Genomic DNA, 19,664 nt, shown 5'->3' on the forward strand with positions numbered 1-19,664 from the left:
GAAAGAGTCTTCTCTTTTACACTGAGATATAAAACTATTGCAGGTACTGAAAGACAGAGGCCTGACCAGCATTTTGTTTCCCTGTAGACAGAAGCTACAAGGGAATCCAGTTATGAATAAGCTTGGTAGGCCTAAAATCAGAACAAAGGGTGCTAACTGCTTCACATATTTCACAGCATTCAATTAAGTGGATTTTATTGATCTATCACCACAGGTGGGGTGCTTTGACAATGGAACAATGCATCGCAAATGTAGTGAGGTGGAGCTCCATCTCCTCAGACTAGAATCTGTATAAACTTGCTAACTGCAAAGTCAGAGGTTCAAACCCACCAGCCTGTCCTTGGAAACCCCCGTACAGGGTCACTATGAGTCAAAACCTACTCCATGGTACTCAACAGCAACAACAACACTTAACAACAACAATAGTGTTTACTGGCAGAGCACTGTGATTCTGAAAGATAAACACTGGACTGTGAACCACAATGTCTGGGTAGGACCCCACCAGCTACTCCTAAGAAGAAAGTTGAAAATTTCTGCTTCTATACAAATTTACAGCCTCAGAAACCCTATACAGGAACACTATAACTCAGAACCAACTTGAAGGCACTTAAAAACAACAATTACTATTTAATGCAGTGAATTATTTCTTTCTCTGGTTCTGTGACTGGCCAACTCCTTTTACAACAAACTCAATATTTTATTTTAAATGATAATCTATTCAGTAAGGTTTCTGTGAAGTTCATTTTTAAATTACCGTGTACATCTCTGCAATTATTTGAAGTGTAGACAAATCATTGTAGATTTCAAGTATAATGTCATTGTTAAGTTTGAGTTGGTTCCAACTCACAGCAACCCTGTATTGGGTTTCCAAGGAGTAGCTGGTGGGTTTGAACCTCTGACCTTGCAGGTGGCAGTCCAGTGCTTATCCTACAGTGCCACACTACTATTATGTCCTTATTTATAAGTCATTGGAGAATATATCACTTAGCCCCAAACTGACAACCAATGTAATCACTATGACAATTTTTATTATTTTAAAAAAAAATGGATTAAATGAAGTAGAAAGTATTTTGAAGAATAAAAACCATACCAAACCTGTTGCTATCCTATCGATTCTGATTCATGTGACTTATAGCATAGAATGGAACTAGACTGCAGATCTCTGTGGAAGCAGACTGCCACATCTTCCTCTCATGAAGCAGCTGGTGAATTCAAATCTCCAACCTTTAGGTTAGCAACCAAACACTTAACTACTGCACCATCAGGCCTCCTTAAAACCAAGAATACTCTTGCTGTCAAGTCAATTCTGATTCACAATGACCCTATATCACAGAATCCTACCCACTGCCAGGAGTCTATTCAGACTCGTAGTGACCCTACATAGGTTTGTCAAGACTACAAATCTCTAGGAGGGCCAACAATTTCATCTTTCTTCTGAAAGGCAGTTGATGGATTTCCACTGCAAAGTCACAGGTTCAAACCCACCAGCTGCTCCTTAGAAACCCCATACAGGGTCACTATGAGTCAAAATTTTGCAGTTAAGAACCCAACATCTAACCCATACCACCAGAGGGGGAATCGAAGAATAGATGGGTGTAACCAAAACATACCACGCACATGAGGTACAATGAGGTAGGACTTCTTATCAATCGTTTAATGATTTTCCAAAGAGAATCTGGCATTGTGGTAACACAAATTTATTTCACTTCCCAACCATAGAACGTCACTGCTCCACCTTTCAGAAGCCCAAAGGTGTCATTGTGTCCCCCTCCAACTGTGGCAAACAACCATCCAAACCTGGGACTGTCTGTCAGTTAAGTTGCCGCCAAGGATTCATTTTATCAGGAGCCAGAGAAGAAGTGAGGTGTACCACCTCTGGAAAATGGAGTGCCAAAGTTCAGACAGCCTCTTGTAAAGGTAAGTCTCATACATCGGTCAGATAAAAAACAAATTCCTAAACAATGTCTTATTGGTGCAGTGTGGGATTATTTTTATGGAAGACAATTTTCATCAACATCTAACTTTTGCTACAAACCAATAATAAAACGGTAAGTGTTGCCCAATATATTCTATGAGGATTTCTGGTTCAAAGTGGTAGACTTTAAAAATTTAAATGCCATGAAAATGAAGAAGAATTTTTCAAAATAAATAAAGATAATGATAGGGCTGGAAGTCAGGCAAATTTTTCATCCACAAATGGAAATCATTAAGGATTTTTCCTAGGTGGCTCAGGTGAGACTAGATTGATTTTTCAAAAAGTTATCAGCATTATGAAGCCTACACTCCATCATATTCATGGAGGAAGTTGCCATTTTCCCTGAAACAAGAGCAGACTGCTGCAAAAAAGAACAAGCAAGCATTCTTAGAAATAAAAATACCCTCCAATGCATAGCTCTAAGAAAAGGTCAAAACATGTAATGGATTTTGCTAAAAAGATTAATGATTTGGGAGACCAAAATTGAGTGTTCTTTTGAATGGAGTACTAATACACAAAATTAAGTATCATATTGATCAAACCAAAAAGATGGAAGTTAAGAGATACCAATCTAGAAGCACCAGTGTAGATTTCATAAGGAGTTCTAGGAGAGAGGAGAGCCAAGGGTATGGTACTGCAGGATAAACACTGGACTGATAACCACAAGGTCAGCAGTTCAAACCCACCAACAGCACTTTAAAGCCCTATACAGGGACGCTATGAGTCAGAGCTGACTCGTAATGGCACACAAGAGGAGAGAGGAAAGGGAAGAAGGGAAATAAGTTTACCATCATTAGAAGAAAGTTTCCATGAGCTACAAAAAGTCTTCAAAATTGAGATCAGAATAGTCTTTTCATACTGGTGTAGGGTACCTTCACTATTCCTTGTGAAATCTCTGGGGTCTGAAGATAAGGACTCCTGGTGTGGCACTGTAGGATAAGCACTGAACTGCTAACCACAAGGTCAGTGGTTCAAACCATCAGCTGCTCCTCGGAAATCCTATACAGCATCGTTATTATGAGTTGGAACCAACTCAATGGTACTTAACAACAACAACAAAACTAATAACATCATGATAAATGGAGAAAAAATTGAAGTTGTCAAAGACATCAATTTGCTTGAATCAACAATCAATGTTCATGGAAGCAGTAGTCAAGAAATCAAATGGTGTATTGCGTTAGGCAAATCTGCTGCATAAGACCTCTTTAAATGTTGAAGAGCAAAGATGTCACTTTGAGAACTAAGGTTCACTTGACCTAAGCCATGGTATTTTCAATTAGTTCCTACTCATAGTGACCCTGTATATAGTTTCCAAGGAGCTACTGATGGGTTTCAACTGCCAACCTTGCTATTAGCAATCTAATGCTTACCCTTCAGCACTACACCAGTTTTCCAGATAAAGGGGTTGTTGTTTTTGTTGCTAAGTACAGCCGAGTCAGTTCCGACTCATAGCAACGCTGTATAGGGTTTCCAAGGATTGATTGGTGAGGTTGAACCACCGACCTTGTGGGGTTCAAATCGACCTTGTAGTCCAGTACATTATCCTACAGCAAAAGGATAAAAGGGCATTAATTGAGGCAGTAAAATAACATGCACAAAGGTCTCAGTACAAAGAGGACCACAGAGCTTTCCAGGGGCCTGAAAATGTGGAGAGTGAGTTCCATTAGGAAGTGGTAAGAGATGAGACTAAGAGATTAGAAGGTACCAGTTCAGTAAGGAACTGGTAAGTGCTTTCGTAAGCCATACTATAAAGTAAATTATCCTGAAGGCAGTTATGAATCAATCATATAAAAAGTTAGTCATAGTGTATTCATATAATTATAGTTTTCCCACTTGCTTAATTGATTTAGAATTAAATATCAATCTATTAATTTATTTGTGTATTTTCTGAGTCAGATGTGGAGGCTCCTCAAATCAACTGTCCTAAGGACATAGAGGCTAAGACTGAAGAACAGCAAGCCTCTGCTAATATTACCTGGCAAATCCCAACAGCCAAAGACAACTCTGGTGAAAAGGTAAGGCTTGTGCAAATGTTTGCAACCTTTTTCAAATAGATTGTAAAGATCCTATAAATACGTGTAACGTAGGGCATTTACTAATACTATGAATTGTTTTTATGCTTGCATGTAAATATGTGTAAGTTGTGTCAGCCAGGACATATTTGGCAAAATTACAACAAAAAATAACTGTTCTGATCATACTTAGAATCAAAGAGATTGAAATGGGACTTACATGTGACTTACAGGGTTGAATGTACCATAGGTGATGTGTGATAATCCACAGTCCCTCTTGTGTGATGTTTTCACTTTTTACATTAAAAAAAACATGAATTTCCTACATCAACAGCAGCATCCTCTGAGAAGAGTATGGGAGTTCCAGGAAGAACTTCCAGGAAGAGAAGTCACCCATTTACAAACAGATTATATGTTTTGTAGTCTCTGCAAAATGACTGTCTAACCAGTAGCAACTTGTTGTTGTTGTTAAGTGCTGTCCAGTCGATTCCAACCCATAGCAACCAAGGGTTTCCAAGGAGTAGCCAATGAGCTTGAACCACTGACCTTGCAGTTCAAACGACTTTGCAGTCTGATGCATTAGCTCACAGGGCCACAGCAGGACTCCAACCAGCAGCAAGTGGTGGTGGTGGTTATGTGCCGTGGAGTTGGTTCCGTCTCATAGTGACCCTGTACATGGTTTCCGAGGCTGTAAATCTTTACGGGAGCAGAAAGCCTCATCTTCCTCCCATGGAACAGCTGGTAGTTTCGAACTGCTGACCTTAAGGTTTGCAGCCCAATTCGTCACCACTACACTACCAGAGCAAGGAGGACGCAGTAAATGAACGTTTCTTCATTTGCACTGTTAACTCCTAGCTCAGTATCTCAAGGGCTGTGGTTGTGATGGTGACTCACAGTGACCCTGTATTGGGTTACGAAGGTGGTATATCTCTAGGGAACAGAAGGCCTTATCTTTCTCCTGAGGAGCAGCTGGTAGATTCAAACTACTGACCTTGCTGCCAACAGCCCAACACGTAGTCACTATGCTACCAGGGCTCCTCTCAAAGGCTGCATTTATAAACAAGGCTTTATTTATTCCCCTTTACAATGTAACTACCTATTGAGTTACTCAAAGTTGTCTCTGTCCTTCTTCCAATTAATGCCTCTCTTTTACATTCTCTTGGAGAATGTAAATTCCTTTGCACATTTATTCCGGCCCTAACTATGACTACTGCTTGATCCCCATGTTCCCAACTGCCTTAGTTACCTAATACTGCTATAACAGAAATACCACAAGTGACTTTGCCAAACAGAAATTCATTTTGTCACAGTTTAGGAGGCCAGAAGTCCAAAATCAGGGTGCTGTCTCTAGAGGAAGACTTTTCTCTTTACTTGTTCTGGGAAATTCCTTGTCTCTTTGTAGCTTTTGTTTCTTGGTGATCTTCACGTAGCATGACATCTATCTTCCTTCATTATAATCTGCTCTTTTCTGTCTCAAAAGACAGTAATTTAAGATACACCCTACAGGAGCTCTGATAGCAGAGTGATTAAGAGTCCGTCTGTTAACCTCAAGGTTAGCAGTTAAAAAGGTCAGCAGTTCAAATCTACCAGATGTTCTGCTGGAGAAAGATGAGGCTTTAGGCTCCCAAAAAGATTTACAGCCTTGGAAACACTATACAGGAGGGTAGTCATGAGTTGGAATGGATATCACCACTACCACTACCACCACCACCTACAATAATGCTGCCTCATTAACATACAAAGAAAACTCATCCACAATTGGGCTTATCACCACAAATGCAATACTCAATTTTATAACAGAAGGAAATCTGTTCTTTTATAGCTCAAAAGAGATTGGTTTAAGAGACACCTACACTAAATCTGCCTCATGAACACACAAAGAAAACTATTCACAATTGGGATGATAGCCACAGGGTTAGGATTTATATTTGAGTGGGGGTGGGGTGGGCAACAAACCAATCCATAGCATGAACCCAATGGGATTTCTTTTCAATGGAAATAAAGACAACAGTCATGAATAAGAGAACATGGAGATTCAACATACATCACTTAAAAAAAAAATTGCACAAACCCAATACTCACTGAAACAATAGAAGAAAATTTTATGAGCTAAAGAAATCCCAGAGAATTTACAATTCAAAATAATTCATGGGCTACCAGAAAAAATTAGTCAAACAAGAGAAATATTTAGACGTATTTTTGGTAAGGCCTTCCATTTTAAGAGTCTAGGAAAAATATTATTCAGGAAGGGAATGAAGATTGATACCAAAAATGAAGAAAACGAATCTGGCTCCTCTGTCACCACATCATATACCTGATTCAGAAGACATACTGCTACTCCAATCGCCCAGGCTAATGAAGATCATAATGTTCTTTCCTAATGGGAATACAAATTGATACTCTGCTTTGAGAAAGTAATTTTGTATTATCTACCAATAAAACGTTGACTCTGGGGTAAACAATTCTGTTCATAGAAATCTATGGAAACCATCAAAATGTTTTTCAACTGTATGTGCAAAACTGTTCATCCCAGTACTGCTTACAATAGTAAAATTTAGTACCAAATTAAATGTCCTTCATCAGATTTTCTTAGAGAATTCTTATATAGTCATTCCACATATATTATTTATAGAGACATTAACGAGTCATCTTAGGTTCTAAAGACTGTGTAGTATTGTGAAAAAATGTGTTAAGATATTACATATAAAAATTAAGGGAAAAAGAAGGAAGTGGGCGGGGAAGGAAATCTCTTCTTATTTATTGTCTTTTTCTTTCATGTAGTGAAAGGGAAAGTGTATATTTATTTTCTCATTAAGAAAAAGAGCTTATACATTATTTTCATTTGAAACAAAAAGATGCTGTTACTTCAGAAACATCTTCTGTGATGCTTAACATGTTGGATACAGGACGGTCTGACCTCTGATTCCATCTTAATAATTTTATTTCTCTAATAACATGACCTCTATAATTGTGATTTACAATAGTCAAAAAGTTTATGAGGAATATCTTGTAAAATAAAGTAAAAATAATCAAGGAACGTTTCATGTGTACTGGTATGCCAAACCTATAAACTGTATAAAATAAATAAACCAAAAGGCTTTGCCTGGTTTGTTTTGTTTGGGGTTTTTTTGCCTTTTTCTACATGTCAAATATATTTTCGTGCTTTCTTATTACTTAATAATATATTTTGAAAGCAAATGTACTATTCTATAAGTTTCCATTTTCAACGTATTTATTTCCAAAAGGTATCAATCCATGTCCATCCAGCTTTTGCACCCCCCTACCTTTTTCCAATTGGAGATGTTGCTATCACATACACAGCAGTAGACCAGTCCAGCAACCAAGCCAGCTGTACCTTCCATATCAAGGTCATTGGTAAGTCTCCTTCAAGTACATTTGGATAGATTGGTAAAAATAATTTAGTACCCCAGGGACTTTGTTTCCTCTTTTTCTTCAACGCCTACCTTTCAACTACTTCTTCCCATTAGACTTGAAATCTGATCCAGTCACTCCTATATAACGTCTAGCTATCAGGAGAGCGCTTTGATTTCATTCCATTTCCCAGGAGTTGCTGTTGGGTTTGAGCAGCCGCTTGCAGTTCAAGCCAAACGTGTGGTCCAGTGATTTGTCCTAAAGTGCTACACCAGGACTCCCAAGTCTTTTGAAAAGTTCCCATGGCTCCCATCTCTAGCTTCTTAATTTCCATTTATTCTCAAAGTCACAAGTTGGCCTACTCTGTCCCTTCACATATATAAACTAATTTCAGCAAGTTCACCAGTTGTCTCTGGGGTTACTTCTACTGTGTAATTTACAGTCCTTAAACTACATAATTTTACTTCAGAATTTATATATTAACTATCCTTCCTTATCAAAACTTCCTCCCTTCTCTGACATGTCCTTAGAGTGTTTCTTACTTTTCTTTTCTAGATCTCTTTCCCATGTTTCTCTTCCTTGAAAAACAGAAACAATAAATGTATTGCTTTATAAAGTTATTATGAGGGTTTTATTCATTAAGATATATAAACCAATTGAACTAATGTCCAGCAGACATTAAACGATGCAAAAGCTTGCTATTAACCACATGTTGATATTCTGCTGTTTTTCTCAGATCTGTCTTACTATGTATACTTAAAACTCAATACACTAAATTCCTCATATTTTAAGAATTTTACAAAACTTATTGAAATAATTATAAAGTATATCAAACTGGCTCATTACCCTATAGATCACAGATTTTTATAAAATTAGATAAGACTTCAATAAAAATCAGTCTTATTCATTTCATGTTGTTGTTGTTGTTATGTGCCATGCAGTCAGTTCCAACTCACAGTGACCCTGTACAGGGTTTCCAAGGCTGTAAATCTTAATGGGAGCAGAAAGCCTCATCTTTCTCCCCCCGGAACAGCTGGTAGATTCGAACTGCTGACCGTGAGATTAGCGGCCCAATTCGCAACCACAACACTATCAGAGCTCCTTATTCATTTCATAGTACCTACTTTTTTCCACTGCTCATTCAGTGTTATTATACATGTGAACATGTATAATAACTGTGTAACTGACATGAAGAATCTGTTGGGTTTCTTACATCTGATACCGTGCTTTTAAATGTGGATATGTAACTCCAGAGTCTATTGGGTTTTCATTTTTCATAATGAAGTGTCAGCATTGTGAAATATAAAACATGTACTTCTGTGTCTAGCTAGACACTAGTTGAATTTTCAAATTATGAGAGAGAAAAGGACTAGGGGAAAAGAAAGGGGAGAGGGAGACAGAGAATATTCTACAAGCTACATTTTCTTGTTTTCTCCCTAAAGCAAGACACTGGTACCTTACTCATTAATGAGAGTGATCTGTAACATTCCACCTCACTTGCTTTGAAGTCCTTTTATTTCACTTTTGAAGACAACTCATCTGTGGTATTCCCATTCTGATGACACTAATTGACTTGGGTTTATTACTCTTCTGTATATGGGATTCAGCTTTTAAATTTTGGGATAAAATCAAATAACCTTAGAAAACCTTGGAAATATGCATTTATGATTTTGCTTGGGTTTATAAATTTAACTGTATAAAACTTTTACTGTTGGGTTTATAAATTTAACTATGAATCCACTTGACTCAGCATTCTCAAAGTGAACTGACATTATGTGCCTTCTTTATTTCTTTTATTGAGTCAGCAACTTCTTTTTGAGTACCTGTTACGGGCTCGGTGCTGTGCTACATGAGCAAAGGAGAGTCCATGGCTGCTCTACAGAATGTCCAGTCTAGTAAAGTAGTAAACATAGCATACTGCACTAAGGAAATGACAAGCATGAGGAAACGTTAGCCATAAGCCTTAGTTTATCACAGAAATCTGTGTATTCTTATAGTTATAGGACATTTAATTCCAGAGTATAAGATGATTTATGTATGATGTCTAGAAATATCCTTGTCAATCAAAGTCTGTGACTGCAACTTACTAGCTGAATGACTAATGCAAGACCCTTAAATTTGCCTAATTTAAAATTCCTCACCTATAAATTAGGAAAATTGCATGTTCCGTTCTTCCTCAAACCTCAGGCATGTGTCTAGAGATATAAAAGCATTTCAATTGGTTAAAATCTATGTTGTTGTTAGGTGCTGTCAAGTCGGTCCCTATGCATAAGAGAATGAAACACTGCCCGGTTCTGCATCATCCCCACAATTGTTACGTTTGAGTCCACTGGCACTGCTGCCACTGTGTCCACTCATTTTGTTGGGGCTTTTCTTCTTTTTCACAGACCCTCCACTTTACCAAGAATGATGTCCTTCTTCAAGGACCGATCCCTCCTGATAACATCCAAAATAGGAGAGACGAAGTCTCGCCATTGTAGGTTCTAAAGAGCTTTCTGGCTGTACTTCTTTCAGTGTAGATTTGCTTGTTCTTCTGTAGTCCGTGTCAATAACCTCCTCCAACACCGTAACTCATATACATAGCTTCTTTTCTGGTCCTCCTTATTCACTGTCCAAGTCTCACATGCATATAAGGCAATTGGAAATACCATGGTTTGAAGCAGGTGCACCTTAGTCCTCAAACTGACATCTTTGCTTTTGAACACTTTAAAGAGTTCTTGTGCAGCAGATTTGCCTAATGCAATACGTCCTTTGATTTCTTGACTACTGCTTCCATGAGTGTTGATGGTGGATCCAAGTAAAACTGATGTCTTTGACAACTTCAATCTTTTCTCCACTTATCATGATGCTGTGTATTGGTTCAGTTGTGAGGGTTTTTGTTTTCTTTACATTGAGGTACAATCTCAAGGCCATAATGATTGATTTTCATCAGACATTTTTCAAGTCATCTTTGCTTCCAGAAAGTTAGGTTGTGCTATCTGCATTTCACAGATTGTCAGTAACTCTTCCTTCAGTCCTGATGCCACATTCTTCATATGATCCAATTTCTCAGATTATTTGCTCAGCATGCAGACTGAATAAGGTGAAAGGATATAACCCTGGTTATACCTTTCCTGATTTTAAACCATTCAATATCCCCTTGTTTTAATCTAACAGTTGCCTCTTTATCTATATACAGGTTCCTTATGTGCACAATTAAGTGTTTTGGAATACCCATTCTTCACAATGTTATCAATAGTGTCTGATCCACAGTCAAATGTCTTTGCATAGTCAATAAAACACAAGTAAACATCTTTCTGGTATTCTATCCTTCAACCAGGGACAAAGCATATCTTACTATTAAAGAGGCCCTGGGCCTGGCTTCTGTCTGAAAAGATCAGGCTTCTCTATCAACACAAGAAGACTTCAGTGCTCTCTCTCTCAAAGCCCTGCCTCGCTGTCAAATGTCAATTGTAACTTCTCTTTCTGATTTCATGTTATTTAGATGTCGAACCACCTGCCATAGACTGGTGTAGATCCCCACCCCCAATCCAGGTATCTGAGAAGGAGCATGCTGCAACCTGGGATGAGCCTCAGTTCTCAGACAATTCTGGTAATAATGCACGGGGGGCGGTTCGCAGTAACATTGAAATATATTTTATTAAGGAAAAAACTTAAAAGGATAAAAAAGAATGGAAAGCAAATTACAACTGTCTAAGTAGAACGACTACTTGTATAAAATAATAATTTTTAAGGCTAGGATGATAACAAACTTTAATGTTACTAATAATGACTCCATTCAGTTGTCAGTGGGTATTTATGAAAAACTGGGCTAGTTGCTGTACTTGAATGTTCTTCTGATAAACATGTTGAGTCTCCAAGCTTACATTGCCCTAAAGGAGTAAACTGTGCATTCTATTGGAATCTTTAGTGCAACCCCATGTATTTATATGCAATTCTTAAATATTTGTAAAATCATAGGAAAACAGAAAAAAAAAGAGCAAATAAAACTGAAGTTTACTTTAAAGTTTTCCCTAAAACCTAGAAAACAACAACAAAATGCAAATTAATAGATTTTTAAATTAAATTCTCAATGTGCAGATGGATTGACCTAATCAAGGAAAATCATTAGTTTAACAAGAATGCCTTAGATTGTTTCTCAATCTACTGTTACTGTGTTATGGTTGTTGTTAAGTACTTTCAAGTCGATCTGACTCATAGGAACTCTATATATGGTTTCCAAGCAGTGGCTGGTGGATTTGAACCGTCAACCTTGTGTTTAGCAGTCCAGTGCTTATCCTACAGAGCTATGGTATAAATAACAAATCTTTAATTTTCTACTGATGTCTAATATCATCATAAATAAAATGCCTAGTTGATGTGTGTAAGTAGAAGATGAAACTTCAAATCAAATAAGGTGCCTAGTAAGGTGACTACAGAGCAATAATCTGAGCTTCTTTCCTTCTCAGGGGCTGGACTGGTGATCACCAGGAGTCATTCACCAGGAGAACTTTTCCCTCACGGAGAGACTGTCGTGCAGTATACAGCCACTGATGCCTCGGGCAATAACAGAACATGTGACATCCACATTGTCATAAAAAGTATTCGTCTTCTCACGAGTCTAATCTGATTCATAGTGATGCTGTAGGACAAAGTAGAACCACCTGTTAGGTTGTGAACCTTTGCAAAAGCAAATTGTTGCCTTCTTTCCCCCATGGAGCAGCTAGTGGGTTCAAACCTCTAAACTTCTGGTTAACAGTCGAGTGTTACACCGTTAGGCCACTGTTGTCGTTAAATGCCAGCAAGTCAATTCCGATTCATAGAAACCCTGTACAGGCTTTCCAAGGAGTGGATGGTGGGTTTGGACCATTGACCTTGTGGTTAGCAGTCCAATGCTTATCCTGCATTGCCACTATGCCACCTGTTGTTTGTTGTTAAGTGCCCGTGAGTCAGTTCCCACTCATAGCAACCCTGTATAATGTTTTCAAGGAGTGGTTAGTGAGGTTGAACCACTGACCTTGCTGTTCAAACAACCTCTCAGTCCTGTTCTTATCCTACAGTGCCACACTAGGACTACGAGGACTACCCCTAAAATCTAGTTGAAATTTGAAAATAGGTGATTACTATAATATTGTATTTATGAAAGAAAATGAGCTTTGAGCAACAGATTGTTCAAGTTAAATACTCATAGATTTTACTTTTGCTTCCAGTTGTCATTCATTTCCACTTGCCATCATGATAAGTAGAAATACTTCCTTCCAGGCAGTCTTAAATGAATATTTATTAATGATTTTCTGGCATTACAAAGTATTATTACCCTAATCCTATTTTGAACATTGAGTAGATAGATGTTAAAAACTTATTTTCTATATAATGTTAAACAGTTTTCATTTTTATTATTTATTATATTTAAATTAAATTCTCATTTATTATATTGCAAAAAAATAGCAACCCAAAATCAGAAATACTTTTAGATTTTCATAAAATATGCACAATCTCTGATTACACCAAGGTAGAGATTTTCAGCATATGCTACCTAGGAATCAAAAAGCAGATAGTGCCACAAAACCCCACAAAAGATTTATGATATCAAATTTTCTAGGAAGACTGATGGGCAAGAGGAGTCCTTTCCAAATGCAGCTTAGATTCCTGGAATTTCATTTATACTCATACTTCTAACATTGTATATGAGTAGTAAATACTTTTCTTTTTTTTAATAGGTTCTCCCTGTGAAGTTCCGTTCACACCTGTAAATGGGGATTTCATATGTACTCAAGATAGTAGCGGAGTTAACTGTACATTAAATTGCTTGGAGGGCTATGATTTCACAGAAGGGTCTACTGAGAAGTATTCTTGTTCTTATGAAGATGGTATCTGGAAACCTCCATATTCCACTGAATGGCCAGATTGTGCTAGTAAGTTTGCATTTTATTCGGAGCCACTTTGTGTATATGAATGTGTAAGTGTGTGTGTCTGTGCACACATTTCTAAAGCATTAAAGAGGATAACTGCCTTCTTACAGTGATCAGGTTTGATGGGTGGAAAATGGTGCCAGGAATTCCAAATATTTGTGAATACGAAAAATGTTCATTGCTGAATTTAAAACCCTAACCTACCAGAGGCTTGTTATAGATAGGATTCCTACAGAGCAGGAGCCACTTGAAGGCAAAACCATCTTGACCCACTCGTTGTTAGGTGCCGTTAAGTCAGTTCCAACTCATAATGACACTATATACAATAGAACAAAACACTGTCCAATCCTGCACCATCTTTATAAACATTATTACGTTTGAGCCCATTGTTGCTGCCACTGTGTCAAGCCATCTCGTTGAGGGTCTTCCTCTTTTCTGCTGACTCTCCATTACCAAACATGATGTCTTTCTCCAGGGACTGATCCCTCCTGACAGCATGTCCAAAGAACAAGAGGTGGAGTCTCTCCATCCTCACTTCTAAGGAACATTCTAGCTATACTTCTTCTAAGATTCGTCTACCATATTATTTATTAATTGTCCAATTTGCACATGCATTATTGATGTTAAGTTCCATCAAGTCATTTTCGACTCATAGCAATCCTATATTGGGTTTCCAAGGAGTGGCTGGTGTGTTTGAGCCACCAACCTTGTGATTCAAACCAACCATGTGATCTAGTGTTATCCTACAGTGTAAAAATACAATGGGTTGAGTCAGGCTCATCTTAGTCCTCAAAGTGCCATCCTTGCTCTTGAGTACTTTAAAGAGGTCTTTTGCAGCAGATTTGCCAATTTAACACATCTTTGGATTTCTTAATTGCTGCTTCCATGACTGTTGGTTGTAGACTATCATTGGTATTTACCAAGAATATCTAAAGAGACTTGTTAGCATATCATTATTGATTTGTAAACTGGAACTTATATTGCAGTCTTATAGTCTGCAGAAAGGCTTATATTTAAAATAAGTTCTATATATGAGGATAGTTAAAAAAGTTTTGCTACTAGAGTTCCAGTTTATTAACTACTGGTTTATTCCAAACAAAACATGTTTAATCAAGACTCTGATCAGTGGATGGCTGCAGACTAGTTCTCTCAGTAATATACTTGTCTTAGTCTCCTTAGAGTGCCTTCAACAAAAAAGGTCCATTCAAAGCAGTGGCTTCTGAAGGGATTTTCAGGACCAGTTAAACTCAAGGCAGAATGGTCAGCTCAGGTTATGACAACTGCTTATTGGGGACCTCAAGTTGGTAACTTTGATAGATTTTCTTAAAAGGCATGGGAGCTTATTATGAAGAAGTTTTTAGAAAAATGAAAACTGCATTAGTGAGAAAAAGTTCTGGAAAGTTATGTCTGGGAATTTTTTTTTCCATCCAGACAATGTACCTGTTCATTTTTAAGGGTAGCAAGAGCTTTCTCCGAGAATTTTGTTGGCAAACTTTATCCACCCAACAGCCCTATTCTTGCCTCTTCGGACTTCTTATAGGTCCCAAAACTCAAAGAACAGTGAAAAGGAACAAAATGTTAGTCCCTGAAGAATGTCAACCTTTGAAATGGTATAAATCAAAAGCACAGAATTTGGGGGAAAGGCTAAACAGATGGAAAAACTTTTCAGAAGTGCATAGCTCTAGATGGGAGGATATGTTGAGAGACAATAACTTTACATTTTGATATTTTTGTTATGTTAAGTTTTATGTGATCTTGTAACAGTATTTTTTTTCTTAAACTTCATATGTGACAAAGTGAAATACATCAGTCATAGTCTCTTAAGACTTAATTTAGATATAAATTAGACTATTCTATTATCTTAAGTATATATTTTATTTTTTAAATAGCCCAATTTATTTGTCTAATATAAATAAAGATTCACTAGAGTGAATCCTTGATACAGAACCACGGGGAAAATTTAAATGTTACCTTCTCAGAAAAAACTAAAGGCAATTTACAATCTAATTTTTTCAAGTTAGGGAAGTAAGTAGCATCAATATTACCTTTTCGCAGCTTTGGAGGCTAAGATTTTAATGGTAATGCTATTTACGTAGAGGTACTGTCTCTGAATATTTTCAGACATCTTGCTGAGGCTAATCATGAAAGCTTCTGAAATTACACAGAAATGTGTCTATGTGGAAATTGCATTTCCAAGGAAGATAGTTACATACAATATTTTGAAATGTTGCAATGCCAGATGCTCCTTAAAAGGAAGGATGGTGAGACTTTGTCTCACTTTGAACATGTTGGGAGGAACCAGTTCTTGGATAAACACATCATACAGCAAGAAAGAGGAAGACCTTCAATGAGATGGATTGGCAAAGTCTTCACCAATGGGCTCAAACCTAACAATGACTGTGAGGGTGACAGTGTTTTGTTCTCTTGTGCAGAGAGTCAATATAAGTCAGAACTGACTTGGTGGCACCTAACAACAACATTAAGTGAAAATATAAAAGCTAGGGCTTTAAAATCTTTTCCAAGACTATATGAAAACAATTTTCATATCTCTATTACCTTAAATGCTCAATTTGTCACATGATTGAAGGTTAAATATATATATATATAAATAAATATATATATAAAACAAACTGTTAAAATATATCAAAAGTAAGTGAGCACAATGCTGATTGGCTTAATGTTTAGTACATTCAGTGAATGCCTAGACATTCTCCTTAAGTATCAATGTTTGCCTAGAAATTTTCCTTAACTGTCATCATCATAGGTTTTAATAATAAATCATGTTAATGACACTAAACAATTGAAGCTATTTTGCCCAACGTTTTTCAGTAAAGCGTTTTGCAAATCATGGATTCAAGTCCTTTGAGATGCTTTACAAAGCAACTCGCTGTGATGACACGGATCTGCTGAAGAAGTTTTCGGAAGCTTTTGAGACCACTCTGGGGAAAATGGTATGTCGGTAGTGTTGCTTTGTTATCTGTCATATCTGAAAAAACAATGTGGAGCTTTTCAAAACCTCTTGATGACATGCTACTGCCATTTCTTGTCATGATTATTTTCCTTGTTGTTGTACTCTAAACATATTTAGCATTACTAATAGATTTTGGACTTCTGGGATAAATTATAAGTCTGTATTAAAACTTTTGTGAATTTTTTTTTAAATTCACTGAATCAGAAAGTGAGAGTAGCCTAGGGCCCATGTAGCTTGAGAACGCCTGCTTTACTACAGTCGGATGAAATTGTCAACGATTTTCGACCTGTTTTGTATATAATTTTTTACTGTTTTGCATATAATGCTGTTAGCTAAACATTTAAATCATTTTCTTTTTATACATTTTATACATTTCTGTTTATGAATATTTTAGTGATTGAGGGAAAGTAGAACAATATATTTAACTGTATTGAGCATCTTGAAGGCAAGAAATGTTATATTCATATTTATATCTCTAACAGAGTAGACAGCACTTAATTTATTTACTAAAAAACATCTTATAGTGGTTCTTGCTGAGGCAAGCACTGCTCTAAACACATTAAAATGGTAGCACACTTATGTAAGAAACACTTCTTGAATACAATTTCATTTAAATCTTAACACACCAATTTCCAAAAAGAGGAAAATTACTGTGATGATTGCTAGCAAATGAAAAAAGCTGTGATACTCAGTAGGTCACTATCATGATAAATCTATATTTGAAAAGGGGACAGTACACCTCTTACTAATTCTATCCCACTCTAAACTGGTGAACTGTTCCTTAAAAACTAGATGGAACCTACACTATAAATTGTCTGAATGTGAATTCTGTGTGTTAGATTCAGAGTATAATACAACTGAATGGCAGCAAACTTAACGAGCTACAGTTGGTAATTGTTGAGGTTAAATGCCATCAAGTCAGTTCTCATTCACAGTGACCCTGGATACGGTTTCCAAGGAGCATCTGATGGGTATGAACCACTGCTCAGGCAGTTAACAGGCCAGTGCATATCCTGCAGTGCCACACCAGAATTGGGATAGTGGACCAGAAAGTGATTTTAAATATATATCCATTCATTTAACAAAGATTTAGTATCCACATTCTATCCTAGACACTAGAGGAATGTTATTGTTGTTAAGTGCTGTCAAGTTGGTTCTGACCCATAGCGACCCTGTATAGGGTTTCCGAGGAGCAGCTAGTGAGCTTGAATCACCAACCTTGCAGTTCTAATGGACTTTGCAATCCAAAGCACTCACCTACAGCACCACACCAGGACTCCAGGAACTAGGGACATAGATGTGAATACAACAGATAACATCGCCAAGAGTATGAAGCACTCTGGGAGCCTCCATTCCTCCTGTTGAAGATGTGAAGTCTAGGGGAGCAAAAGGCTTATCCAAAGCACACAGAGATGTGACTTACACTTTATCCTGTTCATCTTTTATTTGCAGGTCCCGTCATTTTGTAATGATGCTGATGACATTGACTGCAGACTGGAAGACCTGACCAAAAAATATTGCCTAGAATATAATTATGACTATGAGAATGGCTTTGCAATTGGTAATTACATTTTTTAAAGTTGGGAGTTTGCAAAATGAGCCTGTAAAATAAGAAATAATCCCAGAAGAATGGGTCCTATTAGAACATTTTATTTTTATTAATTATTCCTTAATTTACTAGTTAAATAATTAATAAAATTAACCTTTATTAATCAGTTGGAGCAAATTATTTCAGAACACTAGCCAAATTCTTCAGGATGATAAACAGCTAAGAAAATTGATCAAATTATGATTGTAAAATTGATTCTATGCCTGAGAAGAGGATAGTAATAGTTGTAAAGTAAAAACATGAATTTTTATGAATACTGATTTTAAATTGAGATTAAGTATATTAAAAGAGTGGACACTTGTGAAATATTCAGATACATTAGCCAGAATATATTTAAAATCAACATATTCAAGCCTAGTATACCTTTTGGTGAAATTATAAAGTTTTCTCCTTGTAGACTGTGTATATTCTTTAGGGTTATTCCTAAATAACCATATGTGATTGATTTTTTTACTGGTGTCTATGCCCACTTGACTTATTGCCTTAGTATTTCTAGGGTATTTCAACTGTCTTTCTTGGGTTTTCCATTTGAAAAAATTAAAGTTTTTTCCCAGTACTTGTTTTTATTAAAATATACTGATCACAAAATAGTGTAGTGGCTAATTAAGCACACGGACTCTGTAACCAAACTACTGAAATCTGAATCATGGCTTCACAGCTGACCATCTGTTTGGTCTTGAGCAAGTTCTCAAGTCATTCTGTGCTGTTTCCTCTATAAAATGGGATATGAGTACTGCCTTCATAAAGCCATTGTAAGGATAGATGAGTAGGTACAAGTGACATGTTTTGTATTCAATCAAATTACAGCAGACACCGCTTTTGTTTCTGCCACTAATATTTGCAATGCTTCTATGGATTTATCATTGCAAAAAATGTTGACTTTAAAAAAAAATGTTTTAATATTATCTGTACAAACTTTTTAAAAAATATCATTTGTATATATATGCATATTGTAAAAGGGGTTAGGAAAGAAGAAGGAATGGAAAAAGGAAACACACGGAGGAAATGAGATTAGCAATATTATACTGTAGGGATTATAATCAATGACATGAAATAAAATGTGTTTGAATTATTGAACAGAAAACTGATGTGCTCTGGAAACTTTCATCCAATTCACAATAAAAATTTTAAAAAAAAGAAAGCAAGAAACCTTGACAATTCATAATGGATAAAGCACAAAGGACCCAAAAGGAACTCAGGTAGCATAGTGGTTACGAGTCAGCCTGCGAACCTCAAGGTCAGCAGTTCGAAACTACCACCTGTTCCACGGGAGAAAGATGAGGCTTTCTGCTCCCACAGAGCTTTACAGCCTTAGAAACTCTGTGCAAGGGTGCTATGAGTCAGAACTGACTCCATGGCACATAATCACCACCACCACCACAAAAGACTCACAAGTATATTTAAATATGTTTGAATCATTAATAATGATGTAATTAAAATTCAAACTAAAATATGATGCCAATTTTGACCTGTCAGATAAACCAATATGCATAAGAATTACCATGCCCAAAGCAGCAAACTAAAGAGGAGAAATTGAAGTGCAGTTGATGATATGCATCAAAAGATTAAAAGTTTAACTTCTAAGAATATTTCTTATGATAAAAATCAGGCCAGTGTACATAGACACCATATTTTGTAAATTAGAGATGCATATTTTTCATTTTGACATCTCTGAAATTGGGATGTATCTTCTTATTAATGGTATCTTAGATTTGATTAAACACTGTATGTACAAGGAAGTTCTAAAACTTTGAAATAAACTAGAAGACAAAAAAGTGTTTGTTATATACTTATAGAAGAGAATATTTTGGAACTACTATAACTAACAAGTCCA

General features: G+C 36.6%; 1 protein-coding gene across 1 annotated transcript in view; it reads left to right on the plus strand.

Annotated features, from left to right (window-relative positions):
- The window catches only part of SVEP1 (sushi, von Willebrand factor type A, EGF and pentraxin domain containing 1), a 247,462-nt gene that overhangs the window by 124,351 nt on the left and 103,447 nt on the right, over positions 1-19,664 (plus strand). The window contains exons 7-14 of the mRNA XM_006864679.1: positions 1,720-1,917; positions 3,872-3,990; positions 7,233-7,362; positions 10,844-10,951; positions 11,808-11,939; positions 13,059-13,253; positions 16,080-16,201; positions 17,674-17,782. Coding sequence (XP_006864741.1) covers positions 1,720-1,917; positions 3,872-3,990; positions 7,233-7,362; positions 10,844-10,951; positions 11,808-11,939; positions 13,059-13,253; positions 16,080-16,201; positions 17,674-17,782 — 1,113 coding nt within the window. The remainder of the gene's footprint in view (positions 1-1,719; positions 1,918-3,871; positions 3,991-7,232; positions 7,363-10,843; positions 10,952-11,807; positions 11,940-13,058; positions 13,254-16,079; positions 16,202-17,673; positions 17,783-19,664) is intronic.

The sequence above is a fragment of the Chrysochloris asiatica genome, unplaced genomic scaffold (genome assembly GCF_000296735.1).
Source record: "Chrysochloris asiatica unplaced genomic scaffold, ChrAsi1.0 scaffold00069, whole genome shotgun sequence".
In the NCBI taxonomy this organism is placed as follows: domain Eukaryota; kingdom Metazoa; phylum Chordata; class Mammalia; order Afrosoricida; family Chrysochloridae; genus Chrysochloris; species Chrysochloris asiatica.